This window comes from Mustelus asterias, chromosome 6, assembly GCF_964213995.1.
Source record: "Mustelus asterias chromosome 6, sMusAst1.hap1.1, whole genome shotgun sequence".
In the NCBI taxonomy this organism is placed as follows: Eukaryota; Metazoa; Chordata; class Chondrichthyes; order Carcharhiniformes; family Triakidae; genus Mustelus; species Mustelus asterias.
Window position 1 is genome coordinate 118,578,631 of NC_135806.1, and position 26,209 is coordinate 118,604,839.

A 26,209-nucleotide genomic window follows, 5' to 3' on the forward strand; every position below is an offset into this window, starting at 1 on the left:
AGACTTTTGAATGACCCTACCTTACACTAAGTTGATCTCAGCTATGACTCTGACACTATATTCTGCACTCTTTCGTTTCCTGTTCTATATAAGTGGTATACTTTGTATAGCGCGCAAGAAACAATACTTTTCACTGTATACTAATGCATGTGACAATAATAAATGAAATCAAATTAAAATCAACCATCTAGGAAGAAATTTGAATTGAAGTACTTCCCTAAGTCTCAAAATTTCTCAAAGAATTGTGTTCTGTGGGTATTTTTCAAAGAACTTTTCAACTTATCCTGGAAACCTAGCTTGAATGGCATCTTTTGCTTTTCCCCCTTCCTTCTTTATCCATTGTTTTATAATGCCCCACAGGGACAGCCAGCAATGTTACAAAGTATTATTAGAGCGAGAGAGGCTGATCTTGTGTGACTTGCAGTGGAGAGAGTAATTCAGATTTGTAAGAAAGGGCAAAGAGATTTTAGTAAATATGCCCTTTCACATTTGCTCATATTAATACGAATATTGCTTCCTCAGGACTCAATGGTAGAACTGTAATGATATATTTTCTCTTACCTAATGTGTGAAGTTCATGGTATCTAATTCCAGTGGGCCGTGTGCTGCCTGCCATATTGGTAAAGGGGATCATTCTGGCAGTGTGAGCACACCAGCAACATTCTAAGCTCCAAATACCCATGTAAATCAGGCCCTGGACTTCCAAATCAACCACCCAGGGCCTCCCTCGCTACCTGCTGACCGTGTGTTCTATTACTCTACAAAATGCCCCAACTTTACAACCGTTAACAATTGCAATAATTCGAACATGACTGTTTTTAACTTTCAGAGAGTAATAAACCTGCAAATTATGTTTGACCTGTCAAGGCTTGATCACGTTGAAAAGGTATTTCTCCACCACAATAAAATGTCACGTCTCCACTTCAAGATGACTCTCCCTATCGATGTGGTGGTATTTGCCAAACCAGAGGACCCATGGGCAAAGTATGTATTGTCACAAGTACTGAATGAATTTAGCATGTTAAGAATTCAATAACGTAAGCCATTTTCAATAATTGTTTGTAAAATAATTTTTAAAATGGTGCCTCCGTGATATCTTAAGCTAAACGTTTTTAGCAACATTAAGGACTGCTGCTTGAATTGTTTGGTATTATTCTGAAACACTTGCTGGAGATTTTGTGCCAATGGACTGTCCTCTCTTTGGCATTAGTCTGTGTTGTTTTGTGGAAAATATTTCACCCAACTCCTTAAAACAATGTGTATTCAATCCTTCAATTTTCAGGGAGAACAGAGATATCTTCCTGAAGACTCTTAGCCAATACTGACATGTGTTTAGAGCAGGTTTGCCCAAACTTTTCATTTTGGGAGCCATATTTGCATATTTTTCACACTCGGGCCCAAAGAGCAAATTTCAGAAAGTTAAGGTTTGGCGCAAGAATAAACTAAATTTCAAAAAATAGCTGAAGTTTTAAGGAAAGCCGCAATTGCAGAGCAAAGGTACAACAATGTCATAGCAATAAATTAAGTTAAAAAAGTAATTAAAAAACCAGTGTGTGAAAGGGCCTGTATATATATATGGGTTACTGAGTGTGAGTGGGTGCATGTGTATGTGTTAGCGTATCGTGGTAAGGGTGAGTGAAAAACTTGTGACTGGGCATTAGACAGACTCACGCTTACCTCCCACACACTTAGTCACTTGCACCTAGCAACCTCACTCACTCAGCTGCTCACTGCTCCCACACATACACTCAACTACTCACACCCAGCCCACTCACCCACTCAGACAATCACTCCCTCCCAAACACTGAGCCACTCGTTGTCCCCCCCCCGCACAAACTTCTTATCCACTTGCATCCAACCCCCTCATTTACTCAACCGCTCACTGCCCCCACACATAAACTCAGCTACTCGCACTCAGCTACTCACTCACTTAGTCACTCACTCACCCCACACACACACACGCAGCTGCTCACGCACGCCCCCCCCCCCCCCCCCCCCCCCGCCCCCCGCTCCCTCCAATAAAACACTTAGAGTCAGAGGTTTTCAGCATGTCATGGAGTCATAGAGGTTTACAGCATGGAAACAGGCCTTTCGGCCCAACTTGTCCATGCCACCCATTTTGTTTTAACCATTAAGCTAGTCCCAATTGCCTGCATTTGGCCCATATCCCTCTTTAGCCATCTTATCCATGTAACTGTCTAACTGCTTTTTAAGAGACAAAATTGTACTCGCTTCTACTACTACTTCTGGCAGCTTGTTCCAGATACTCACCACCCTCTGTGTGAAAAAATTGCCCCTCTGGATCCTTTTGTATCTCTCCCCTCTCACCTTAAACCTATGCCCTCTAGTTTTAGACTCCCCTACCTTTGGGAAAAGATATTGACTATCTAGCTGATCTTTGACCCTCATTATTTTATAGACCTCTATAAGATCACCCCTAAGTCTCCCATGCTCCAGAGAAAAAAGTCCCAGTCTATCCAGCCTCTCCTTGTTACTCAAACCATCAAGTCCTGGTAGCATCCTAGTAAATCTTTCCTGCACTCTTTCTCGTTCAATAATTTCCTTTCTATAATAGGGTGACCAGAACTGTACACAGTATTCCAAGTGTGGCCTTACCAATGTCTTGTACAACTTCAACTAGACGTCCCAACTCCTGTATTCAATGTTCTGACCAATGAAACCAAGCATGCCGAATGCCTTCTTTACCACTCTGTCCACCTGTGACTCCACTTTCAAGGAGCTATGAACATGTACCCCGAGATCTCTTTGTTCTGTAACTCTCCCCAACGCCCTACCATTAACTGAGCAAGTTCTGCTCTGGTTCGATCTACTAAAATGCATCACCTCACATTTGTCTAAATTAAACTCCATCTGCCATTTGTCAGCCCACTGGCTCAATTGATCAAGATCCCGTTGCAATCTGAGAGAGCCTTCTTCACTGTCCACTATGCCACCAATCGTGGTGTCATCTGCAAATTTATTAACCATGCCTCCTAAATTCTCATCCAAATCATTAATATAAGTAACAAATAACAGTGGACCCAGCACCGATCCCTGAGGCACACTGATTCAGCCATTCACTGCCCCCCCCCCCACCCCCCACCCCAAACACACACAAACACACACACATGCACACATATAGGGCCCAATTTTACCAAAACTCGGGCGCGAAATCACGGTAAAGTTGGGTCGGGCCTATACTGCGATCTGCACCCGATTCCGAGCAGATCGCGGCTTTACCAACACCCGATTCGGGCGCGGGTCCAGCCCGCGCCCGAATCGGGTGGCCCAACGATTTAAATGCATTTGCATGCATTTAAATCGACTTAATGAACCGCGCGCCCAACTCTACCACCAAATCCCACCTTTACCGACTTCTGGGTCCGATGCAGATCCGCGCTCTAATCGACCTGCCGAATAAAAATCCGAAGTCACCGCTGCAGCCTCCAAAGAGCGGGGTCAGAGACTGCAACGGCTCTCTGACCAAGCTCCTCCTCTGGGGGGGGGGGGGGGGGAGGGGGTGGGGGAGGAGGAGAGGGGGTGTGACGTCTCATCCCCTGGGGGGCGGGGGGGGGGGCGCTGCCACTCTGCGGCTGATCGGTGGGGAGGGAGGGGGCAGGGGATTCTGCTGTCACTCTGCGGCCGATCACTCCTCCCCACCGGAGGAACGAATCCCTCCTCTCCCGAGTGGCCGCATACTTCAAACACCACGACTGTCATTATTCACCTCTGCAGAACGCTGAACGGATACTCTCTCTCTCTCTCTATATATATATATATATATATATATATATAAAATACTCTCTCTCTCTATGTATATATATATATCTGATACTCTCTCTCTCTATATATAAATATATAACACTCTCTCTCTACATGGAACCCCCTGCCCCCTCCCTCCCCACCGATCGGCCGCAGAGTGGCAGCGACCCCCCCCCAGAGGATGATACGTCACACCCCCTCTCCACCCACCTCCCCCCCCCCCTCCCCCCCCACCCAGGAGATGATCGGTCACACTCCCTCTCCTCCCACCTCCCCCCCCGCCCCCCCCCCCCCGCCACCAGGAGGATGATTCGTCACACCCACTCTCCTCCCACCCCCGCCACAACACCCCCCACCCCCCTCCCCTCCCCAAGATGGTCTGTGTCAGAGAGCCGCTCTCTCTGCTGTTGTTTTCTTTCGCGCCTGGGCGCGCTGCTTCAGATTTTTTTCAAACTGCGCATGCGCAGTTCAGAGCTCCGATCGTTCCGGCAGCGCTAAGCCCCGCCCACAGCGCGAATCGGACCAGAGCCGGCAAAACGTGTATGGGCGCGCTGCAAAGAGGATTCCAGGCTCGGATCCATATTACGCCCGGATCCCGCCCTTAGGCTCTGATTGGTAAAATCGGGCCCATACACTCGCACGCACGCACACACAACACCCACTCACTCAGCCACTTGCTGCCCCCACACTCACTCAGCTACTTGCATCCACTAACTCCCTCATTCAGTCACTCACTCCTCCCCACACATGCCCTCAGACACTCACACCCAGCCCCCTCACTTAATCACTCACTGCCTCCTGGTGACTTGCTGCTTTCAATACAGACAACCTTTCAAATCTCTCCTTTTTGTCAATTTTCAGCCTATCAGGTATCTCAACTATTTCTTTCCCAATAGGCACCATCTTTTCCTTGGTAAAAACAGACACAAAATACTCACTGAGCATCTCACCCACAGATTCTGATTCCAAATGTAAATTCTCTTTGTTGTACCTGAACAGCCCCACGCTTTTAGTCTTTATTGGCTTTCAGAAGATTTGGATTCCCTTTTATATTAGCTGCCAGTCTCTTCGCAAACCCCCTCTTTCTCTCTCTGATTTCCAGTGACAGGCGAGGCATTGAGTGGGCCACCTCCCATTGCATCAGTTGAGGCATTGAGGGGCAAATTAATTGGCATAAAGATCTCCTTCTGTGAGAATCAGCTACTTTGTTGCAGGCAGGCGTCACTCCTGTTAAGGTACCTGTACCCAATACAAATGAAGGGCCCCTCTGCACAATGCACAATGCCAACACACCCACCATGTCCACTTACTCTCTGCCTTCCCAAACTTGGTTCCCAAACCCTCAGGAGTCTGCCAGACTGAACCCAGAAAAGCCCCTGACTTACATTCACATCTGACCTTGGGGCTCCTTCGCTACCTATAGTCCCAGCAAAGAACAAAGAACAATACAGCACAGGAACAGGCCCTTCGGCCCTCCAAGCCCGCGCCGCTCCCCGGTCCAGGATTGAATCCTGAATCCAGGATCCCCGCCCAATTTTCCAGCCTATCTACATACCAATATCCTATCCACCGAGCTGTCCCTCACAGCTACGATGCTTTGTTCATTACAACCTATTAACTCACCCCCACCCCCCCATTACAGACCATGTGATCTCCAGGGAGAGGCGAAAACCCAGAGTGAAAAACCCCAGGGCCAATATGGGGAAAAAAAATCTGGGAAATTCCTCTCCGACCCCCTGAGGCGATCGAAACGAGTCCAGGAGATCACAATGGCCCTGATCGGAAAATACTTCCCAACCCTAGTCATTTCCACTTCCACGAACACCATATGAATTCCCTGCCCCCGAGACAGGTTCCCAACTATCCGCAGTGGGCATTGCTCCTGGTAGCACTGCTGGGACTATTTGATTGGCCATCAGTTGTTGGCAGTGGGATGTCCTTCCCAATGGAGGTGGAAATCACACCACAGCCAATCAAAAACTAATAATCTAATTTTATGCTGGGGGTGCGGGCCACTGCCTCAACGTTAAAATTCAACAAATAGGGCGGGATTGCCCATGCAACCCACGGTGTGTTTCGTGGTGGCAGAGACGGCCCGCCATTGGCTGGCAGTGGGATGGGGTTTTCCATTGAATGCACCCCTTGCCACTGGGAAACAAGCAGCTCAGATGCTCTGTTGGTGGGAACAGAAGAACGGCCGGAAAATTCTGGACATAGTGTCATAGGCCCAGATTTCCGCTTCCAAGGTGGAAGCACTGAGTTGGGAAATTTTCCGTCACGTCTTACCCACCTAGGGAAAAAGTGTTCTGAGCAGCAGGATCTTCATTCCTGTGGGGATGGATGTGTACTAGCATTGGACCTGCTATCCCCAAAAACAGTTTGAGGGCAGCCACAGCGACTGCATGCTGCCAAGTGGGCAGGTTAAACAGCTTGCCTTGGTGCTTTGTGTCTTTGTCCCTGTTGTGTGGTTGAATATTAGGCCTTTCAGCCCTCACCCCTTAGCACCACCCCACCCATGGCCCATATCATCCATCCATGCAATTCATGTCTCCTCCAATCCTCAATGGTTCCTCATACCCTCCATGCCAACCCATTCCCCTCCCCCACTGCCTCAGACCATCATGCTTTCCATGTAAACCTATGCCCCCACTCATCCTTATGACCTACTATTGCCTTTACACCAACTAACTGTCAACTCATGCAAACACATGATCCTTTCACCACCCTTTTCCCTTATTCCATCCATACCATCTCACCTGCAGCCACCATGGAGCAATGCTGATATGAAAGAAAATAAAGCTCCAAGTATCTATTACAGACTTCATCATACAAAGAAAAATTCCAAATCCCCTTCAGAGGGGATTTGAGAAAATAATTTTCACTCAGAAGGTGGTGGGAATCTGAAATACACTACCTGGCTACCTGGGTACCATAGCTTTAAATTGAGGGGTGAGAGATATAGGACAGATGTTTGAGGTAGGTTCTTTACTCAGAGAGTAGTAAGGGCGTGGAATGCCCTGCCTGCAGCAGTAGTGGACTCGTCAACGTTAAGAGCATTCAAATGGTTATTGGATAAACATATGGATGATATTGGAATAGTGTAGATTAGAGGGGCTTTAGATTGGTTTCACTGGTCGGTGCAACATCGAGGGCCGAAGGGCCAGTACTGCGCTGTAATGTTCTATGTTCTATGCTCTATGGGTAGGTAGTGGAGGCCGGAAATCTTACAACCTTTAAAAAGTATCTGGATGAGCACTTGAAATATCATAATATTCAAGGATGTGGGAGAAGTGCAGGAAAATAGGATTAGCGCAACTTTATTGGTAGCATGGGGAAACAGTGGCGCAGTGGTATTGTCACTGGACTAGTAATCCAGAGACCCAGAGCAAGATCTGGTGACCCAGGTTCAAATCCCATCATGGCAAATGGTAAAATTTGAATTCAATAAAAATCTGGAATGATGATGACCATGAAACCATTGCTGATGGTTGTAAAAACCCATCTGGTTCACCAATGTCCTTTAGGGAAGGAAATCTGCTGTCTTTACCCGGTCTGACCTACATGTGACTCCAGATCCACAGCAATGTAGTTGATTCTGAAATGAAGGGCAATTAGGGATGGACAATAAATGTTGGCCCAGCCAGCAATGCCCCATTCCGTAAATGAATTTAGACTCGATGGGCCAAAGGGCCTTTTCTGCCCGTACAACTCTATGACATTAGTGGATTTGGGCCAACAGGAGTTGTGAATGCAGTTTTATGTTGATTGATTTATGATTTTCTAATGGGATCAACGTTTTTCAAGTGGTTTTTGAATAACTGTTTATTTTGACGATTTTATTACTGCTGAACACAATAATGTTTTTGAAGTGGTTATAGAATCACTATTTGATATTTTGACAGTTTTATAAGCATCTCAAATATTTCTCAATGTTATAATAGGTTCCAGAGTTATATACTTAATGGATATTAGTAGTGGGAATCAGCAATGAGTGGGGATATGCGGAGGGCATGGGGATGAGGGGAGATATGGGAGCATACGGGTATGGAGGTGAGGGAGGAAGGGGAGGAATGCAAAACATGAGGGCTGATGGGTGAATGAACACAAGAGAAGGGTTAGGGGATAAGGATCGTAAGCCTCGCCCACATCAATTGAACTTGGCTGATGTCCCAGAGAACAGAAGCTGGCTTCTTACCTACCCACCTTGGAATCTGCTGGCCTCCATTTCAGGCCTTTTGTGGGAGGTGACAGCCCAATTCCAGCCTGTACCCACCATTATGAAGATGGCATTGGCAGCACTGTCAAAAAGGGGGTGGGATTGCAATATCAGAAAATGGCCCAACTCATATTCTCCATCTCCATAATGAAAATCTAGCCCCTTGTATCCAGCGATTTAGTACCCACTCTTTTAAAATAAAATCTATAAAGCAGCTGTGGAAATACTGGAGAGCAGAAATAAAAAGCAGAAATATTCTAAATATGCAGAATCTGCATTGAAGATTTTACTGTAGATATCTGATCAGAATCTCAGTTAAAATGATGTTGGCACAGCTGTTATTTAGTAGTGGGCCTAAATTGTGAAATTTGAATAGGATACACTTGATAGAAAAATGAAGTAATTTAAATGATTGGACCATTATTTGGGAAGAATGCAGGAATTAGTAGGGAAGTTAAATAACTCTACATGACTTTGTGTCTGAGATAAAGTAAGTTTCTTGTCCAATTATGCTATATATCAAATGATGTTATTTAATGCCTTTAACTGTAACAAAAAATGATGTTTTGGACAGGCTACAGGATTTGTTTGTGGAAGCAGTTACTGCACAGCTATCTGCAATGGACAAATGCATTCAGCAATATACAACTGGAAAAACTGTCCCAATACCGCAGGCATACCACTTTGAATTGCCAAAGAAAACTACTCTCACTACAGTAATATACCCTGCTGGAATCAGTGATCAAACTCTGGAACCGATACGAAAAGTATGGTTGGTCACTTTTTTCATTTATACAATCTGTCCATGAATAACTAAATGTTTAAAGCAGAAATTTATTTTGTCAATTTTGGATTCCTGCCCAATTTTTAAAAATGGTACAACCCGTCTTTTCACAGTTTCCAAAATGTGCTTCTGGTGGTTATTAATAGGAAATGTGACTTGGCACAATGCTGTCCCAAAATAAATGCCATGGGACCCACAGTAACTAAGGGTAATATGATAAGTGCCCAATGCTCAATAAAAATTCTTAGAAGCAGTAATAATGCTCATTTCTGCTTGGCCAGAAATCACTTCCCTACTTACTTCCTTCTATTTTTGCCTGTCTTACACTTCACATGCCGTGGATTTGTCACCTATCCAAGAAGTATTGATAAGACATTTTGAGGAAGAACCACTGCACTTTGTAATTGCATTAGATGTCAATCCCCCAAAAACTATCTTTAGTTATTCTGTCCTGGCATCAACTGTGAGTAATTGTTCTGTTTGGAAGGAAGAGGACAATACGTTGGGCACAAGGCAAAATGCCTGGTGATTGAGGTTTGGAATGGAGGCAGCCCTCTGTGGCAGTCTTATTGTAGATATGTCCCAGCTGGAGGATATTGGGAATAATTGACCAGTTTTACTTTTTGAATTTTTCCAGGCTTTGTAAGATTAGAACAGAAGGACAGGTTGCAGAAACTCGGGGCAGGATTTTTTGTGCAACCTGTCACGTTTCATGGTGGCGAAAGCAGCCCGCCATTGGCCAGCAGTGGGATCTTCTGGTCCAGTCATTGCCAATGGGTTTTCTGTTGAATGCACACCTCATCACTAGGAAACCCGCAGCAGGGATGCATTATTGGTGGGACCAGCAGATCCCGCCCTCATGAACAGCTGGGAAATTCTGGCCTTGGCGTATTTCCTCGCATTTAGAAGATTGAGGAGCAATCTAATTGAGGCATTTAAATTGTTAAAAGGATAACTGATGCAAAAAGATTATTTCCTCTGGTGGCAGAATCAAGAAAAAAGTATTCACAGGGACCAGAGTGATGTTGTACATGAATCACAGAAAGTTAACATGCAGATACAGCAAGCAATTAGGAAAGAAATTGAAGTGATAATCTTTGATACATGGGATTGAAGGAGGAACAAAGAAGTTTGATTGGGCATGGCTGAGACCAAATCTGTGTGTTATGCACACTTTTGTGCGCACTTCTGACCTCCCGAGCAAAGGAAGGATATACTCCCCTTGGAATGAATTCCAAAGCACCACAGACTGATTTGTGGGATGAGGGTATTGTCCTTTGAAAATACGTTGAGTAGAACAGGTCTATATTCTACTTGAATTTGGAAGAAGAGACAGCAAGGTTGCACAGTGTTGCCTCACAGCACCAGAGGCCAGGGTTCAATTCCCGGCTTGGGTCACTATCTGTGTGGAGTCTGCATGTTCTCCCTGTGTCTGCGTGGGTTTCCTCCGGGTGCTCAGGTTTCCTCCGACAGTCTGAAATACATACTGGTTTGGTGCATTGGCCATGCTAAATTCTCCCTCAGTGTACCCGAACAGGCGCCGGAATGTGGAAACTAAGGGATTTTCACAGTAACTTCATTGCAATGTTAATGTAAGCCTACTTGTGACTAATAAATAAATAAACTATATAAACTAAGAATGAAAGCAGATATCATTGAGACATAAATGACTCAGGACACCGATTGGAAAGGAATTATGTTTATTATAAATCATAAACCACAACCCAAAGCACACATACATGAGTCCAATCTGGGACGATTGTCTCTGTAGACCCATTGTGGAGTCTGCCTTATCAAGGGCTAAGGGTAAGAGCTCCATCTGGGCAAGCAATCACTTGTTACCCATGGGAACTCATATTCCACGAGCCCCATGGGGAGATCAATAAGGATTCCCCATGGAAGTCCTGGGGGTTGTCACAGGGTTACAGTCTCATAATGAGGGTGAGGTGAAATATCTTCACTCAGAGGTTTATCGACCTTTGTAGTTCCTTACCCCATGGGCTGTGGATGCTCAGTCATTGAGCATAAATAGATTTTAGGCTATTTAGGGAATTAGGAGATAATGTGGGAAGAGGTACTGAGGTAGAAGATCAGCCATGATCATATGAAATGATAGAGAGGGCACAAACAGCAAAACCCTGCTTCTATATATGTTTTATATCTTATATAATCTTAAAATTAGAGTTAAGCCATTCTGGAATCAAATCAAGAAGCACTTTTTCACACAAGGTATAGCAGAAATCTGGAACCCTTTCTCCCATGGAGCAGTGGATGCTGGGATACTTGAGTTTTCAAGACAGATGAATAAAAGTATGAGCAAAGGCATGTAAATAGACTTGGGTTACTGCCATGATCCAATTGATTGGTGCAGCAGGCTTGAGGGGCAGAATGGCCTAAATTTTATCTTGGCTCCAGATAGCCCTGCATGGAAGGCAATGCCCAAATGGAAAGAGAAATCCTGACTGGATGGCAGAAAGTCTTCAATACTGACACTGCATTTCCTAAATACATTATGATCATCCGCCTACTGGATTGGCTCCTCTGTCCTGGCGCTTCCCACCTGTCTTTGGACTTTGGTAAATGTGATGTGTCCTTTTAAGAAAACCTCTCTGTGTATGGAAATCTCTCCTGCTAAACTGTCTTTATTCAAACCCGAAACATCTCAATATCAAAGTCCTGAATGTTGTAACATTACAGTGGAAGTCATCCTGCCACTTCCATGCTTCAATTTCTAGTCATTTATGTTTGGATTTCAGTCCACTGCAAAGGGCCATGCTGGTCTAACATTTGAAATGAACTTTAAGCTTTTCTGATTGCTATCCATTGTGGATATTTGGAGGGCAAAAGATATACTAACCTTGGAACTAGGGCAAAACTGCAAACTAAGGGTGAAATCTTCTGCTCCTGCCAATAGATGTGACATCAGCACTGAATGTGGACCAGCCACTTTGTGCTCTCCATTTCATGTCAGGTTCGGGTCAAATGGCTTCTTAATCACAGACTAGGAGGGCTCAGCAACAACATTCGGCAAATATGCTTCTGAACTGCTCATTCACCCAATGGACTCACAATCAATCCTTCTGCCTTCCCACAGGATAGGACTGCACATAACAAGTGCAAGTAGGCTAAGGCAGGTGGGGGGACAACAGAAAGTCATCCCCTGAGCAGGTTCAGGAGCAAGCTTCAGAGTCTGCAGGTGAGGAGCATGACCGTTACTGCTCAGTACAGTCAGGAGACTGTAGCTCAGACAAACCTGTGGTTTGGCCAGTTGACTGAAGCTATTGATTTGCCAAAGTGTCAGAAACATGCCGGTAATTTCTAAGGATTGCAGCTTTGTGAATTCAGTGGAATGCAGACTCAGTAGAAGAGGTTGAGCCATTGGGAGGTGAACAATCATTAGAGTACTCTGGTCAGAGCAGTTTTTGAGGGAATTACGATGCTAAATCATTGAAAGCAAGAGTTGAAATCCCTCTTGAGAGAGACAGAGTTTTTGGGCTCACACTGGCCATTGATGTCTGGCTGGCCTGAGAAATCCATGAGAACTGTCTTGGTCACATCTGCCATTTAATGTGCAGTTTGGTGTGATCAACCTCCTCCAAGGCCAACACGCTCAGATGGGAGGGCCGCTTGCTGCCATTCTTGGGAAACTGTACCTGGCCCCTTCCTGGAGGACCTGGAAGAAAATCTCCAGGAATGTGTTACTGAGCCATGGGGCCAAAGGTTGCTTTCTTTTCCTAGCCATTGAGGTTTAAAATCAATCTGGAGCTCCAGACCTGCAGTGAGTAAATGGCTGCCCGGATACTCTTTAAACATGGCGTCAGGATCTTTGGCCTCATGCGTAATGGCGGGGTGATGACCTCCTGCCCGCCTCACCATAATATTCACTATGCTCCGCATGCTTGCATAAATAATGATCTGAACAACAGGAGGTTGCGCATGTTCCATCCTGCCACGCAATGGAGTCACTCTGACTTCCTCGCCTGCCACCGAACTTAGACTTCAGGGCAGAAGTGGGTCAATCCACAACACGTGGATTGCAGCGTTTCAAGAAAGCAGCTCGCCAGCACCTTCTCAATGGCAATGAGGGATAGGCAATGAATGCTGGCCAGCCAGTGATGCCCATGTCCCAAGCTTTCGGAGCGCTGCTCCTTCATCAGGTGGCTCACATCATGTCCCAAGAATCCACCTTACATATTTTCTACAGGATTTCGTCATGCAGTTCTAGTTCTGGAATTGGATGTTGTTATGACTTGTGGAGCAGCAGCCCCAGTAATGGCATGGTAGCACAGTGGTTAGCACTGCTGCCTCAAAGTGCCAGGGACCCAGGTTCAATTCCGGCCTTGGGTGACTGTCTGTGCGGAGTTTGCACATTCTCCCTGTGTCAGGGTGCTCTGGTTTCCTCCCACAGTCTAAAGACGTGCAGGTTAGGTTGATTGGCCATGCTAAATTGCCCCTTAGTGTCCCAAGATGTGTAGGTTAGGAGGAATTAACGCGGTAAATGCGTGGGGTTATAGGGATAGGATAAGGATAAGATGCTCTGTCGGAGATTCGATGCAGACTCGATGGGCTGAATGACCTCCTTCTGTACTGTAGGAATTCTATGATTCTATGCGTGTGGCTGTGCTCTGTTATTAGCTGGGTTATAGTAAGGATAACCAAGAGATTGCAAAAATTAGAGCCTTAAGGATTTTGGCTGTGGTTTAGGCTTGAACTGTTTGCATAGTTTGTAAAATAATATCCTTTAAAAATCTTGTTATCATGTTAAAAGTTATGCATTTTTTGATGTGCCCAGGAGCTGCATACTGAACTTGATCTCTCCAATAAACCCTTCCTCCGCCGCCCCATGGCTTACTGTTTTCCAAGCGATGAGCTGTCATTTAAGTACTTGAGAAATGTACATAATTATATTCCTGCTCCCGACCCTGAGGAGTTCAAGGTACATATCTGAATTTACAACACTATATACTGTTTAAGTAAAGTTAAAATAATCCTAAGAACAGAATTATTTGTTGTTATAAACATTTTTATGTTGTATAAATGTGATGTAGATTGAGAGAAGAAATTATATTTTGACTCGGTTATATGGAATTTTGAGCTAACAGAAGTTTTATTTATTTTGGAACAGGTTTATCAAGTGCATGGATCCTACAACTTTTATCATTGCATGCAGGACAATTCAAATGACGCTTTATGGGGTGCTCTATACCACTGTTTGCAAGTCATTCTCTCCTGGTTCAACTGTCAGGGGTACATTGATACACCTGTACTTTCAATTGAGGAGTTACAGGAAGTATGATAATCCTTTTAAATCAACATTAATATTGTTTACACTTGTCAAGGTTTACTAATTGGAATCCATGAAAACACCAATTCTCATTTTTTAAAGAAAGGTTCTGTGTAGTCGTCATATACCATTACACAGTGACAAATTCACTTTGTAGAAAGTGTGGTTGCTGCAAGATCAGATAATTTAAGCTTTAGAGTATCATATTAAATACCTTGATTTTCTAGATACTTTAATAAAGTCTCAGAGAGTTTTCAGCAAGGAAAATGCTGCTGGCCGTTCAGGCAGGAATAGGCCCCGCCCTCTGAAATTGAATGATGTTTATATTGGTGACCTCTGTTGTGCAGAGTGTGGGAGATGCTTCTCTAAATTCCCATTGAAAAAAACAGCTTGAATCACTCCAGTTTTCACGTGAATTCGACACTTAGAATTTTTGGGGGGAAATTCTGGCTTGTCTGTTTTCACTGCAAGCTTAGCTCCCCCCATTAACACATAACTCTGTCTCTTGTCAATCAACCCAATCAAAACACTCCTCTGAAACCCCAGGGAAAATAGACAAAAATGCATTAACTCAGATTAAACGAAACACATCCCTAGCTAAAATCAATCATCAGCCTGGACTCACAGCATTAGAGCTGCCTGATGCAGACAAATTGGCACTGTGTAATACAGAGCTGCATTTTAAACATACCCCTCACAAGAGACATGATATGAATACACTTCTAAAAGGCACAGTATCGTCACAGTACTAAAACTCTACTGACTTCTGTCTTGAATCAAAGATTGAGCATCAAACAGTTCTCTGGGTAGAGAATTGCAAACATTCGCAACCCTTTGAGTGAAGAAGTTTCTCACTAGTCTGAAATGGCTGAACCCTTATTCTGAGACTGTGACCCAGACTGTGTTCTGGATTCCCCAACCAGTCAGTGAGCTCAACCAGTCCCATCTGAAAAAATACTGAGCACCTCTTTGGGCTTTTAGTTCAGATGGGCAGCATGGTCGGTGCAGGCTTGGAGGGCCGAAGGGCCTGCTCCTGTGCTGTAATTTCCTTGTTTTTTGTTCTATATGGTGGCAGAGCCAATGAGGGTTTGTGTCATAACCCCACAAGCAACCTAACAGAATATTAGAGGCTTTCAAACCAGGCTTTGACAAAGGGTCATCTGAACTCGAAACATCAGCTCTTTTCTCTCATTACAGATGCTGCCAGACCTGCTGAGATTATCCAGCATTTTCTCTTTTGGTTTCAAACCATTGGCATCTGTGTATAATTAGCATCTCTATATATCTCCATTTGTTATAAATGGAGGCATAGCTGTGTTGGATAAGAAGCCAAACTTGGACTCCAGTGGAAAATATGGTTGGAAGGGAAATTTGGATTGAGAAGAGTTGTTTGTGTGTCTGATAGTTTAGGAAGACAGGGGCAGTCAGGAAACTGGGGTACAGGATGCAGTGAGAAAGAGAGAATGTAACAGAACTGGTGATAAAGGAGAAGGTGACAGGGGACTGTTGTTCGAGTTGAGGGCTCAAAGGAGAAGGGGAATCTGGTTTAAAAGGAGTTAGGGAATGCTGGGTTGGAGGGGGGTATTAGAGTGGCTGCTTAGAGACTTGAAAATGGGACACAGGAGAAAGAGAGAATCTAGAGAAATATATATTAGATAAATGAACAATTGGAGGGTGGGAGGATGGGGGCGATGTTCATGGTGGGGTGATGTATGTAGGGTGGTGGCAGAGATGATGTACGTGGGGGGACCATTGTCTGTCGGGGAGGGGGTGTGATGTGTGTGGGGGGGAGCGATGCCCATGGGGGTGGGTGGCAGAGGCGGCAGGAGATCTCCCAGTACACCGGGAGATTGGGGCAAATGCAGAATGGCACCCCTTGAACTCAACAGCCGGTTTCCCTGGCAAGATCAGGCGCTGCCCTATCCCCCTGCTAGTGAGAATCATGTTTGACTCCTTTTTCTGAATAAGCATCATAAGATTGCTTTTTAACCTCACCCAACAAATGAATCTGAAACTCTCCCATTTTCTTGCTCATTCGGCACTTAGAATCTTTTTCATAAAATTCCACCCCATGTACTGCCCCTCCACACCCCCCCCCCCCCCCCCTCTACAGCCTGATCGCGGCCCCTATGATCGGTCCTTAGCCGGCCCCGACCCCCTCCCATCCCGGACCGCCCGATATCTGGCGCTGGGAGATGCACATGCGATGGGAACGCATGTGCGAATCCCACAAATCGGCGAACACGCAATTCTCCCGGCCCGCCGCGCTAAAAAATTAGCAAGGCGGGATGGGTGAATCGCCCCCACAATCTCTCAGGAATCCAGCCACCAATTGCTTCACAATTGTTTCAACTTTTACTTCACAGGCTGTAGTAAGATATCATCAACCTTAGGAATGCTTCAGAAACTCTGGTTCCTTCATGTCTTTCAGGGAAGAATCTGTCATCCTTACATGGTCTGGCTGAGATTTAACTCCATACCCACAGAAACATGGTTGACTCTGAACTACCCTCCAAAATGGCATAGCAAGCCACTCAGTTCAAGTGCAATTAGGGATGTGCACCAGATCTTGGCTTCTCACTAGCCAGCTTCATCAGGTCTGCCCTTTTCAGCTGTCTTTAACTTCAGTGAAGAGTAACCTGTTCCAATTCCAGTTCCTTCATTCCTTTAACTTCAATTTCCAAGGCCCTCTCTTTTCATTCCCTGGTCCTTTAGTTTATCTGGGACTTGCTTTAGAACATAGAAAGAAACATAGAAAAACTACAGCACAAAACAGGCCCTTCGGTCCCACAAGTTGTGCCGAACATATCCCTACCTTTTAGGCCATAGAGTCTTGTTCATTATTCCATTATTCTGCTTCTGCTTCGAGCAGAGCTGAGCAAGATGTTCTCTCTCTCTGGCTACTAAGTCCCTCCTACTATAGGTTCAGTTTAAAACTAAAAATACAAGGTCTTTTCCTTAAAAGATGCCTTTGGTTGCTAAGCAACAGCTCATTTTTTCTAAGCTCTTGTTTACCTTTCATGATATAAACTCTCTACGCACAATATAGACATATTTTTAAATGAAACCAATACTCCCATACATACAAACATCTTTGTTTAACATGAGTCTAACTAGAGTTTTACTCTTCTTGCACAGAAACAATAAATTACATTCAACTTAAGTCTATACTTTATTTCTAACAAGAGGCTGAAATCAGTGCACTGAGCAGGCTACTGGGCATGCGCCAATCTGTCAGTGCCGAGATTGACGTATGTGCAGTGGCTCCGCACTGATGGCCTCCCGCAATACTGGTTCTCTGCGCCCACATGGCTTGAGCACTGGCCCCCCGCTCATTCCCGGGCCCAGCCTCGAGTGCCCCCCCCCCCAGCCTGCCACAATCTCCAGCCCCCCCCCCCCCCCCACTGATTCTGCCACCCCGACAGTAACCCCTCCCACCGCAATCCTGATCCCCCCCCCCAGCAGGCAGACTGCACCCCCCCCGGCTGACTCTCTCCAGCTCGCCTCCATCTCTCTTTCCCCCACTGATCCCTAAAGTTACAATTTAAATACCTATCCCGCCTCCTTGCCAATTTCCAGCATGGAGCAGATGGCACTAGAAATCCAGTGCTGGGAAACGCTATCGTGGCGGAAACTTGTGCGTGAATCCCACGCATCGCCTGCCGTGGGATTCTCTCAGTTAGCGCAGCGGAATGGGAGAATCGTCCCCCATATTGCACAGTTACAATGATTTACCCAAAACAAAAGCAATAAATATAGCAGCATTATCATAACTCAAGTCTTGTATTTCTTTTCCTTCTGGTTTCCATTATTCAACTCAGAATTTTTTTTTTAAGTCTGCAGTCCAGCTCTCCTTCCTGATATTTGTAAGTATAATCCCATTTTCAAGCCCACTTTCCAAATTCACGTGGTAAATTTGCATTTTGAGTTAACACATTCAAAATGTCATTTTTGTGCATTAACATTTCATTTCTTCTCTTGTCAAAATCACTTTAACTGTGTCAGGAATGTTGTGAGGATGCTTCTTATGTTCACTCAAAATGGCTTTGTATTCTTGCTTTGTTTATTTTTTGAGCTTTATGTGATTGTCATTTCTTCCAGTTCCATTTCAAATTAGTTATTTTCAATTCTGTTTGAGCCCTGTCAATACATACTCCCTCTGGAGTTTCATAGTTCATTCCAACCCTTCAACTTTTTGGTATAATTTCTGAACTATCTCAGTCCAGTTCTCAAAGAACAAAGAACAAAGAACAATACAGCACAGGAACAGGCCCTTCGGCCCTCCAAGCCCGCGCCGCTCCCCGGTCCAGGATTGAATCCTGAATCCAGGATCCCCGCCCAATTTTCCAGCCTATCTACATCCTAATATCCTATCCACCGAGCTGTCCCTCACAGCTACGATGCTTTGTTCATCACAACCTATTAACTCACCCCCACCCCCCCATTCCAGACCATGTGATCTCCAGGGAGAGGCGAAAACCCAGAGTGAAAACCCCAGGGCCAATATGGGGAAAAAAAATCTGGGAAATTCCTCTCCGACCCCCTGAGGCGATCGAAACGAGTCCAGGAGATCACACTGGCCCTGATCAGAAAATGCTTCCCAACCCTATTCATTTTTACTTCTGCTTTACGAACACCATCTGAATTCCCTGCCCCCGAGACAGGTTCCCAACTATCCGCAGTCTCGCTCTGTACTGGCGCCAGCAAGATGAAGCCTTGAAACGAGAAACAAAGAACAATTAGCCCGCGCCGCTCCCTGGTCCAAACTAGACCACTCTTTTGTATCCCTCCATTCCCACTTCGTTCATATAGCTGTCTAGATAAGTCTTAAACGTTCCCAGTGTGTCCGCCTCCACCACCTTGCCCGGCAACACATTCCAGGCCCCCACGACCCTCTGTGTAAAATATGTCCTTCTGATATCTGTGTTAAACCTCCCCCCCTTCACCTTGAACCTATGACCCCTCGTGAACGTCACCACCGACCCGGGGAAAAGCTTCCCACCGTTCACCCTATCTATGCCTTTCATAATTTTATACACCTCTATTAAGTCTCCCCTCATCCTCCGTCTTTCCAAGGAGAACAACCCCAGTTTCCCCAATCTCTCCTCATAACCAAGCCCCTCCATACCAGGCAACATCCTGGTAAACCTCCTCTGTACTCTCTCCAAAGCCTCCACGTCCTTCTGGTAGTGTGGCGACCAGAACTGGACGCAGTACTCCAAATGCGGCCGAACCAACGTTCTATACATCTGCAACATCAGACCCCAACTTTTATACTCTATGCCCCGTCCTATAAAGGCAAGCATGCCATATGCCTTCTTCACCACCTTCTCCACCTGTGACGTCACCTTCAAAGATCTGTGGACTTGCACACCCAGGTCCCTCTGCGTCTCTACACCCTTTATGGTTCTTCCATTTATCGTGTAGCTCCTCCCTACATTATTCCCACCAAAATGCATCACTTCGCATTTATCAGGATTGAACTCCATCTGCCATTTCCTTGCCCAAATTTCCAGCCTATCTATATCCTTCTGTAGCCTCTGACAATGTTCCTCACTATCTGCAAGTCCTGCCAGTTTTGTGTCGTCCGCAAACTTACTGATCACCCCAGTTACTCCTTCTTCCAGATCATTTATATAAATCACAAACAGCAGAGGTCCCAATACAGAGCCCTGCGGTACACCACTAGTCACAGGCCTCCAGCCGGAAAAAGACCCTTCCACTACCACCCTCTGGCTTCTATGACCAAGCCAGTTCTCCACCCATCTAGCCACCTCCCCCTTTATCCCATGAGATCCAACCTTTTTCACTAGCCTACCATGAGGGACTTTGTCAAACGCTTTACTAAAGTCCATATAGACAACATCCACGGCCCTTCTTTCGTCAACCATTTTGGTCACTTCAACCATTTTGGTCACTATTCTCAGCAGATTTTAAATGGTTTTTGCCAAACTGTTCACTTGCCTCTATTCCAACAGCTACTTCTGGTGTCGTATCACTGACAATCACTTTTAAATCAGTGTCTCTGGTCACCGACTCAAAGATCATTTTGCAATTTCAGTCCTTCAGCTTGACAATTCTTAATTTAAATTTTGCAGGTAGTTCTGTTGTTCTCTTATTGTACATTACTGATCTTGATCCATCAGTAATATTATTTGGATCAGTTCTTAGCTCATCTGGATCACTATGTGACCATGATTATCTTTTTTTCACAATAACAACTTTAGAACTGTGACATTTCACACCACCCATCTTCTTCATTTCTCCAGTTTGTTTTGGAGTTCAAGATTCTCATTTTCGTTTAATGACGGAGTTCTAACAGTTCATTAGTTTTGCTTTTTAATTCTACATTCAAATGGTTATTCTGACTTACCAGCATTTCTTTTACCTGTTCAAGGCATTTGCCCTAATACTGTATGGATACTTCTCATGTTTTAAGTTCTTCAAGGTTTAACCAAAGATTAACCTTTACCAAGTTTGATTTTTCAAGTTTATCCATTAGACAGCTCATATCCTCAATCAAGTATTACACTTTCCGTGATTGATTCTCAATTGCTCTTACCAATTCTTTCTTTCAGTAGAAAATTCTTCTTTCATACATGAATGTTGATTTTCTACTTGAATCCAATTTTCCTTCGATTACTGGTCACCTGCAATAAGTGTCTCATTCTTGTTCACAATAGTTTTCAAAAGTTCATTAAGATCAACTGCCTTTTGTGCATTTAATTTAATTAGTGCTAGAAATGTCGGTCAGTGGGGTTAATTGCTGCACTTGTGAAATGTGGGGGATCTGTGACCTTTCCAGCGTCTCGGACGACTACATCTACAGGAAGTGCACCCGGTTGCAGCTCCTCACAGACCGCATGGATAGGTTGGAGCAGTAGTTGGATGCACTTAGGAGCATGAAGGTGGCGGAAAGCATCATAGATAGGAGCTTTAGAGACGTGGGCACACCCAAGGTGCAGGCAGATAGATGGGTGACCGCTAGAAGGGGCAGGCAGTCAGTGCAGGAATCCCGTGTGGTCATCCACCTCTCTAACAAGTATACCATTTTGGGTACTGTTGTGGGGGATGGCCTGTCAGGGCTTAACAGCAGCAGCCAGAGCAGTGGCACCATGGCTGGCTCTGTTGTTAAGCAGGGAGGGACAAAGAACACTAGAGCAATAGTTATAGGGGACTCTATAGTTAGGGATGCAGATAGGTGCTTCTGTGGATGTGAAAGAGACTCCAGGGATTGTATGTTGCCTCCCTGGTTCCAGGGTCCAGGATGTCTCTGAACAGGCAGAAAGCATTCTGAAGGGAGAGGGTGAACAGCCAGTGGTCATGGTACAAATTGGTCCTAATGACATAGGTAGGAAGAGTGACGAGGTCCTGCAGGAGCAGTTTAGGGAGTTAGGTAGAAAGTTAAAAAGCAGGACCTCTTGGGTTGTAATCACAGGATTGCTCCCTGTGCCACATGCCAGTGAGGCTAGAAATAGGAAGATAGTACAGCTCAACACGTGGCTAAACAGCTGGTGTAGGAGGGAGGGTTTCAGATATCTAGACCATTGGGATCTCTTTCGGGGCAAGTGGGACCTGCACAAGAAGGATGGGTTGCATCTAAACTGGAATGGCATAAATTTTCTGGCCGGGAGGTTTGCTAGTGTCACACGGGAGGATTTAAACTAGTTTGGCAGGGGGATGGGAGCCAAAGCAAAGGTGAATTAACTGAAGGGGAATTAGAGAGCAGGGCCAGTAAGACTCAGAGGAAGAACAGGCAGGGTGTGGTTGCTAATCAAAGAGGGTCTGGTGGACTGAAGTGCATTTATTTCAATGTGAGAAGCGTAATAGGTAAGGCAGATGAACTTAGAGCTTGGATTAGTACTTGGAACTATGATGTTGTTGCTATTACAGAGACTTGGTTAAGGGAAGGACAGGATTGGCAGCGTAACGTTCCAGGATACAGATGTTTCAGGTGGGATAGAGGGGGATGTAAAAGGGGTGGGGGAGTTGCACTACTGGATAAGGAAAATATTACAGCTGTACTGTGGGAGGACACTTCGGAGGGCTCATACAGCGAGGCAATATGGGTAGAGCTCAGGAATAGGAAGGGTGTAGTCACAATGTTGGGGGTTTACTATAGGACGTCCAACAACCAACGGGAGATAGATGAACAGATATGTAGGCAGATTTTGGCAAGGTGCAAAAGTAACAGGGCTGTTGTGGTGGGAGATTTTAACTAATCCCTGTATTGACTGGGACTCACTTAGTGCTAGGGGTGTGCTTGGGGTAGAGTTTGTAAGGAGAACCAGGAGGGCTTCTTGAAACAGTATGTAGATAGTCCAACTAGGGAAGGGACCATACTGGACCTGGTATTGGGGAATGAGCCCAGCCAGGTGGTCGATGTTTCAGTAGGGTGCAGTTCGGCAACAGTGACCACAATTTAGTTATTTTTAAGGTACCGATGGATAAAGATAAGTGTAGTCCTCAAGTGAAGGTGCTAAATTGGGGGAAGGCTAATTACAACAATATTAGGCAGGAATTGAAGAATGTAGATTGGGGGTAGATATTTGAGGGCAAATCAACATCTGGCATGTGGGAAGCTTTCAAGTGTAAGTTGATTGGGATTCAGGACTGACGTATTCCTGCAAGGATGAAGGATAAGTATGGCAAGTTTTGGGAACCTTGGACAACAAGAGATAATGTGAGCCTAGTCAAAGAGAAAAAGGAAGCATTTGTCAAGGCTCGGAGGCTGGGAACACACGAAGCAAGTGTGGAATACAAGGAAAGTAGAAAGAAACTTAAGCAAGGAATAAAGAGGGCTAAAAGGGGTCACGAAAAGTCATTTGCCAGCAGGATTAAAGAAAATCCCAAGGCTTTTTATACATATGTAAAGAGCAAGAGGGTGATCAGGGAGAGGGTTGGCCCATTCAAGGACAGGGGCGGGAATCTATGCGTGGAGTGAGAGGAAATGGACAAGGTATTAAATGAGGACTTTGCGTCAGTATTCACCAAAGAGAAGGACTTGGTGGATGATGAGTCTGGGAAAGGATGTGTAGATAGTTTGAGTCATGTTGAGATCAAAAAGGAGGAGGTATTGGGAGTCTTGAGAAACATTAAGGTAGACAAGTCCCCAGGCCCTGAAGAGATATACCCCAGAATACTGAGAGAAGCAAGGGAAGAGATTGCTGGGGTCTTGAGAGAAATCTTTGTATCCTCACTGGCTACAGGGGAGGTCCCAGAGGATTGGAGAAGAGTCAATGTTGTTCCTTTGTTTAAGAAGGGTAGCAAGGATAATCCAGGTAATTATAGGCCAGTGAGCCTTACGTCAGTGATAGGGAAATGATTGGAGAGGATTCTTCGAGACAGGATTTACTCCCACTTGGAAATAAGTGGACGTATTAGCGAGAGGCAACATGGTTTTGTGAAGGGGAGGTTGTGTCTCACTAACTTGATCGAGTTTTTCGAGGAAGTGACGAAGATGATTGATGAGGGTAGAGCAGTGGATGTTGTCTATAGAAACCATAGAAACCATAGAAAATTACAGCTCAGAAACAGGCCTTTTGGCCCTTCTTGTCTGTGCCGAACCATTTTATGCCTAGTCCCACTGACCTGCACTTGGACCATATCCCTCCACACCCCTCTTATCCATGAACCCGTCCAAGTTTTTCTTAAATGTTAAAAGTGACCCCGCATTTACCACTTTATCTGGCAGCTCATTCCACTCTCCCACCACTCTCTGCGTATTCCCTTTAAACTTTTCTCCTTTCACCCTTAACCCATGCCCTCTGGTTTTTTTCTCCCCTAGCCTCAGCGGAAAACAATAGTCTACATGGACTTCAGTAAGGCCTTTGACAAGGTCCCTTATGGCAGACTGGTACAGAAGCTGATTGGGATCAGAGCGAGCTGGCAAGATGGATGCAGAATTGGCTTGGTCATAGAAGACAGGGTAGCAATGGAAGGGTGCGTTTCTGAATGGAGGGCTGTGACAAGTGACGTTCCTCAGGGATCAGTGCTGGGACCTTTACTGTTTGTAATATATATAAATGTATTAGCATGGATAGAGCATTGGTTAACTAACAGAAAGCAAAGACTGGGGGTAAATGGGTGTTTTTCTGGTTAGCGATCAGTGACTAGTGGTGTGCCTCAGGGATCAGTGTTGGGACCGCAATTGTTTATGATTTACTTAGATGATTTGGAGTTGGGGACCAAGTGTAGTATGTCAAAATTCGCAGATGACACTAAGATGGGTGGAAGAGCAAAGTGTGCAGAGGACGCTGAAAGTCTGCAAAGGGATATAGATAATCTAAGTGAGTGGACGAGGGTCTGGCAGATGGAGTACAATGTTGGTAAATGTGAGGTCATTCATTTTGGTAGGAATAACAGCAAAATGGACTATTATTTAAATGGTAAAAAATTGCAACATGCTGCTGTGCAGAGGGACCTGGGTGTCCTTGTGCAAGAATCTCAAGGAGTTGGTTTGCAGGTGCAGCAGGTAATTAAGAAGGCAAATGGAATTTTGTCCTTCATTGCTAGAGAGATGGAGTTTAAAAACGGCGAGGTTATGTTGCAGCTGTGTAAGGTGCTGGTGAGGCCACACCTGGAGTACAGTGTACAGTTTTGGTCTCCCTACTTGAGAAAGGATATACTGGCACTGGAGAGGGTGCAGAGGAGATTCACTAGGTTGATTTTGGAGTTGAGAGGGTTGGCTTATGAGGAGAGACTGAGTAGACTGAGGCTATACTCATTGGAATTCAGAAGAATGAGGGGAGATCTGATAGAAACATATAAGATTATGAAGGGAATAGATAAGATAGAAGCAGGGAAGTTGTTTCCACTGGTGGGTGAAACTAGAACTAGGGGACATAGCCTCAAAATAAGGGGAAGCAGATTGAGGACTGAGTTGAGGAGGAACTTCTTCACACAAAGGGGTGTGAATCTGTGGAATTCCCTGCCCAGTGAAGCAGTTGAGGCTACCTCATTGAATGTTTTTAAGGCAAGGATAGATACATTTTTGAACAGTAAAGGAATTAAGGGTTATGGTGAGCGGGCGGGTAAGTGGAGCTGAGTTCATGAAAAGATCAGCCATGATCTTATTGAATGGCGGAGCAGGCTCGCGGGGCCAGATGGCCTACTCCTGCTCCTAGTTCTTATGTTCTTTAAATGATTTGGAGGAAAATGTAACTGATTAGTAAGTTTGTGGACGACACAAAATTTGGTGGATTTGCAGATAGTGATGAGGACCATCAGAGGATACAGATTGGTTGGAGACTTGGGCAGAGAGATGGCAGATGGAGTTTAATTCGGACAAATGTGAGGTAATGCATTTTGGAAGGTCTAATAAGGATAAGAAATATACAGTAAATGGCAGAACCCTTAAGAGTATTGATAGGCAGAGGGATCTGGGTGTACAAGTTCACTAGTCACTGAAAGTGGCAACGCAGGTGGAGAAGTTGGTCAAGAAGGCATTTGGCATGCTTGCCTTCATTGGCCAGGGCATTGAGTTTAAAAATTGGCAAGTCATGTTGCAGCTTTATAGAACCCTAGTTAGGCCGCACTTGGAATATAGTGTTCAATTCTGGTCACCACACTACCAGAAGGATGTGGAGGCTTTGGAGAGGGTACAGAAAAGATTTACCAGGATGTTGCCTAGTATGGAGGGCATTAGCTATGAGGAGAGGTTGGAGAAACTTGGTTTGTTCTCACTGAAACGACGGAGGTTGAGGGACGACCTGATAGAAGTCTACAAAGATTATGAGGCGCATAGACAGAGTGGATAGTCAGAAGCAGGGTGGAAGAGTCAATTATTAGGGGGCATAAGTTTAAGGTGTGAGGGGCAAGGTTTAAAGGAGATGTACGTGGCAAGTGTTTTACATAGAGGGTGGTGGGTGCCTGGAACTTGCTGCTGGGGAAGGTAGTGGAAGAAGATACGATAGTGACTTTTAAGGGGCTTCTTGACAAATACATGAATAGGATGGGAATGGAGAGATATGATCCCCAGAAGGATAGGGGGTTTTAGTTCAGTTGGGCAGCATAGTCAGTGCAGGCCTGGAGGGCCAAAGGGCCTGTTCCTGTGCTGTAATTTTCTTTGTTCTTTTGCAATACATTTGCCATTACACTACTGTTTCCACAAGCAAAATCATTACCAAGAATGAAATCTATCCCTCCAATGGGTAATTTAGGA

General features: G+C 45.1%; 1 protein-coding gene across 1 annotated transcript in view; it reads left to right on the forward strand.

Annotated features, from left to right (window-relative positions):
* Window positions 1–26,209, forward strand: part of LOC144495221 (ufm1-specific protease 2-like) — a 52,305-nt gene that overhangs the window by 16,607 nt on the left and 9,489 nt on the right. Inside the window, exons 5-8 of the mRNA XM_078215289.1 lie at window positions 830–984; window positions 8,553–8,745; window positions 13,555–13,698; window positions 13,888–14,052. Coding sequence (XP_078071415.1) covers window positions 830–984; window positions 8,553–8,745; window positions 13,555–13,698; window positions 13,888–14,052 — 657 coding nt within the window. The remainder of the gene's footprint in view (window positions 1–829; window positions 985–8,552; window positions 8,746–13,554; window positions 13,699–13,887; window positions 14,053–26,209) is intronic.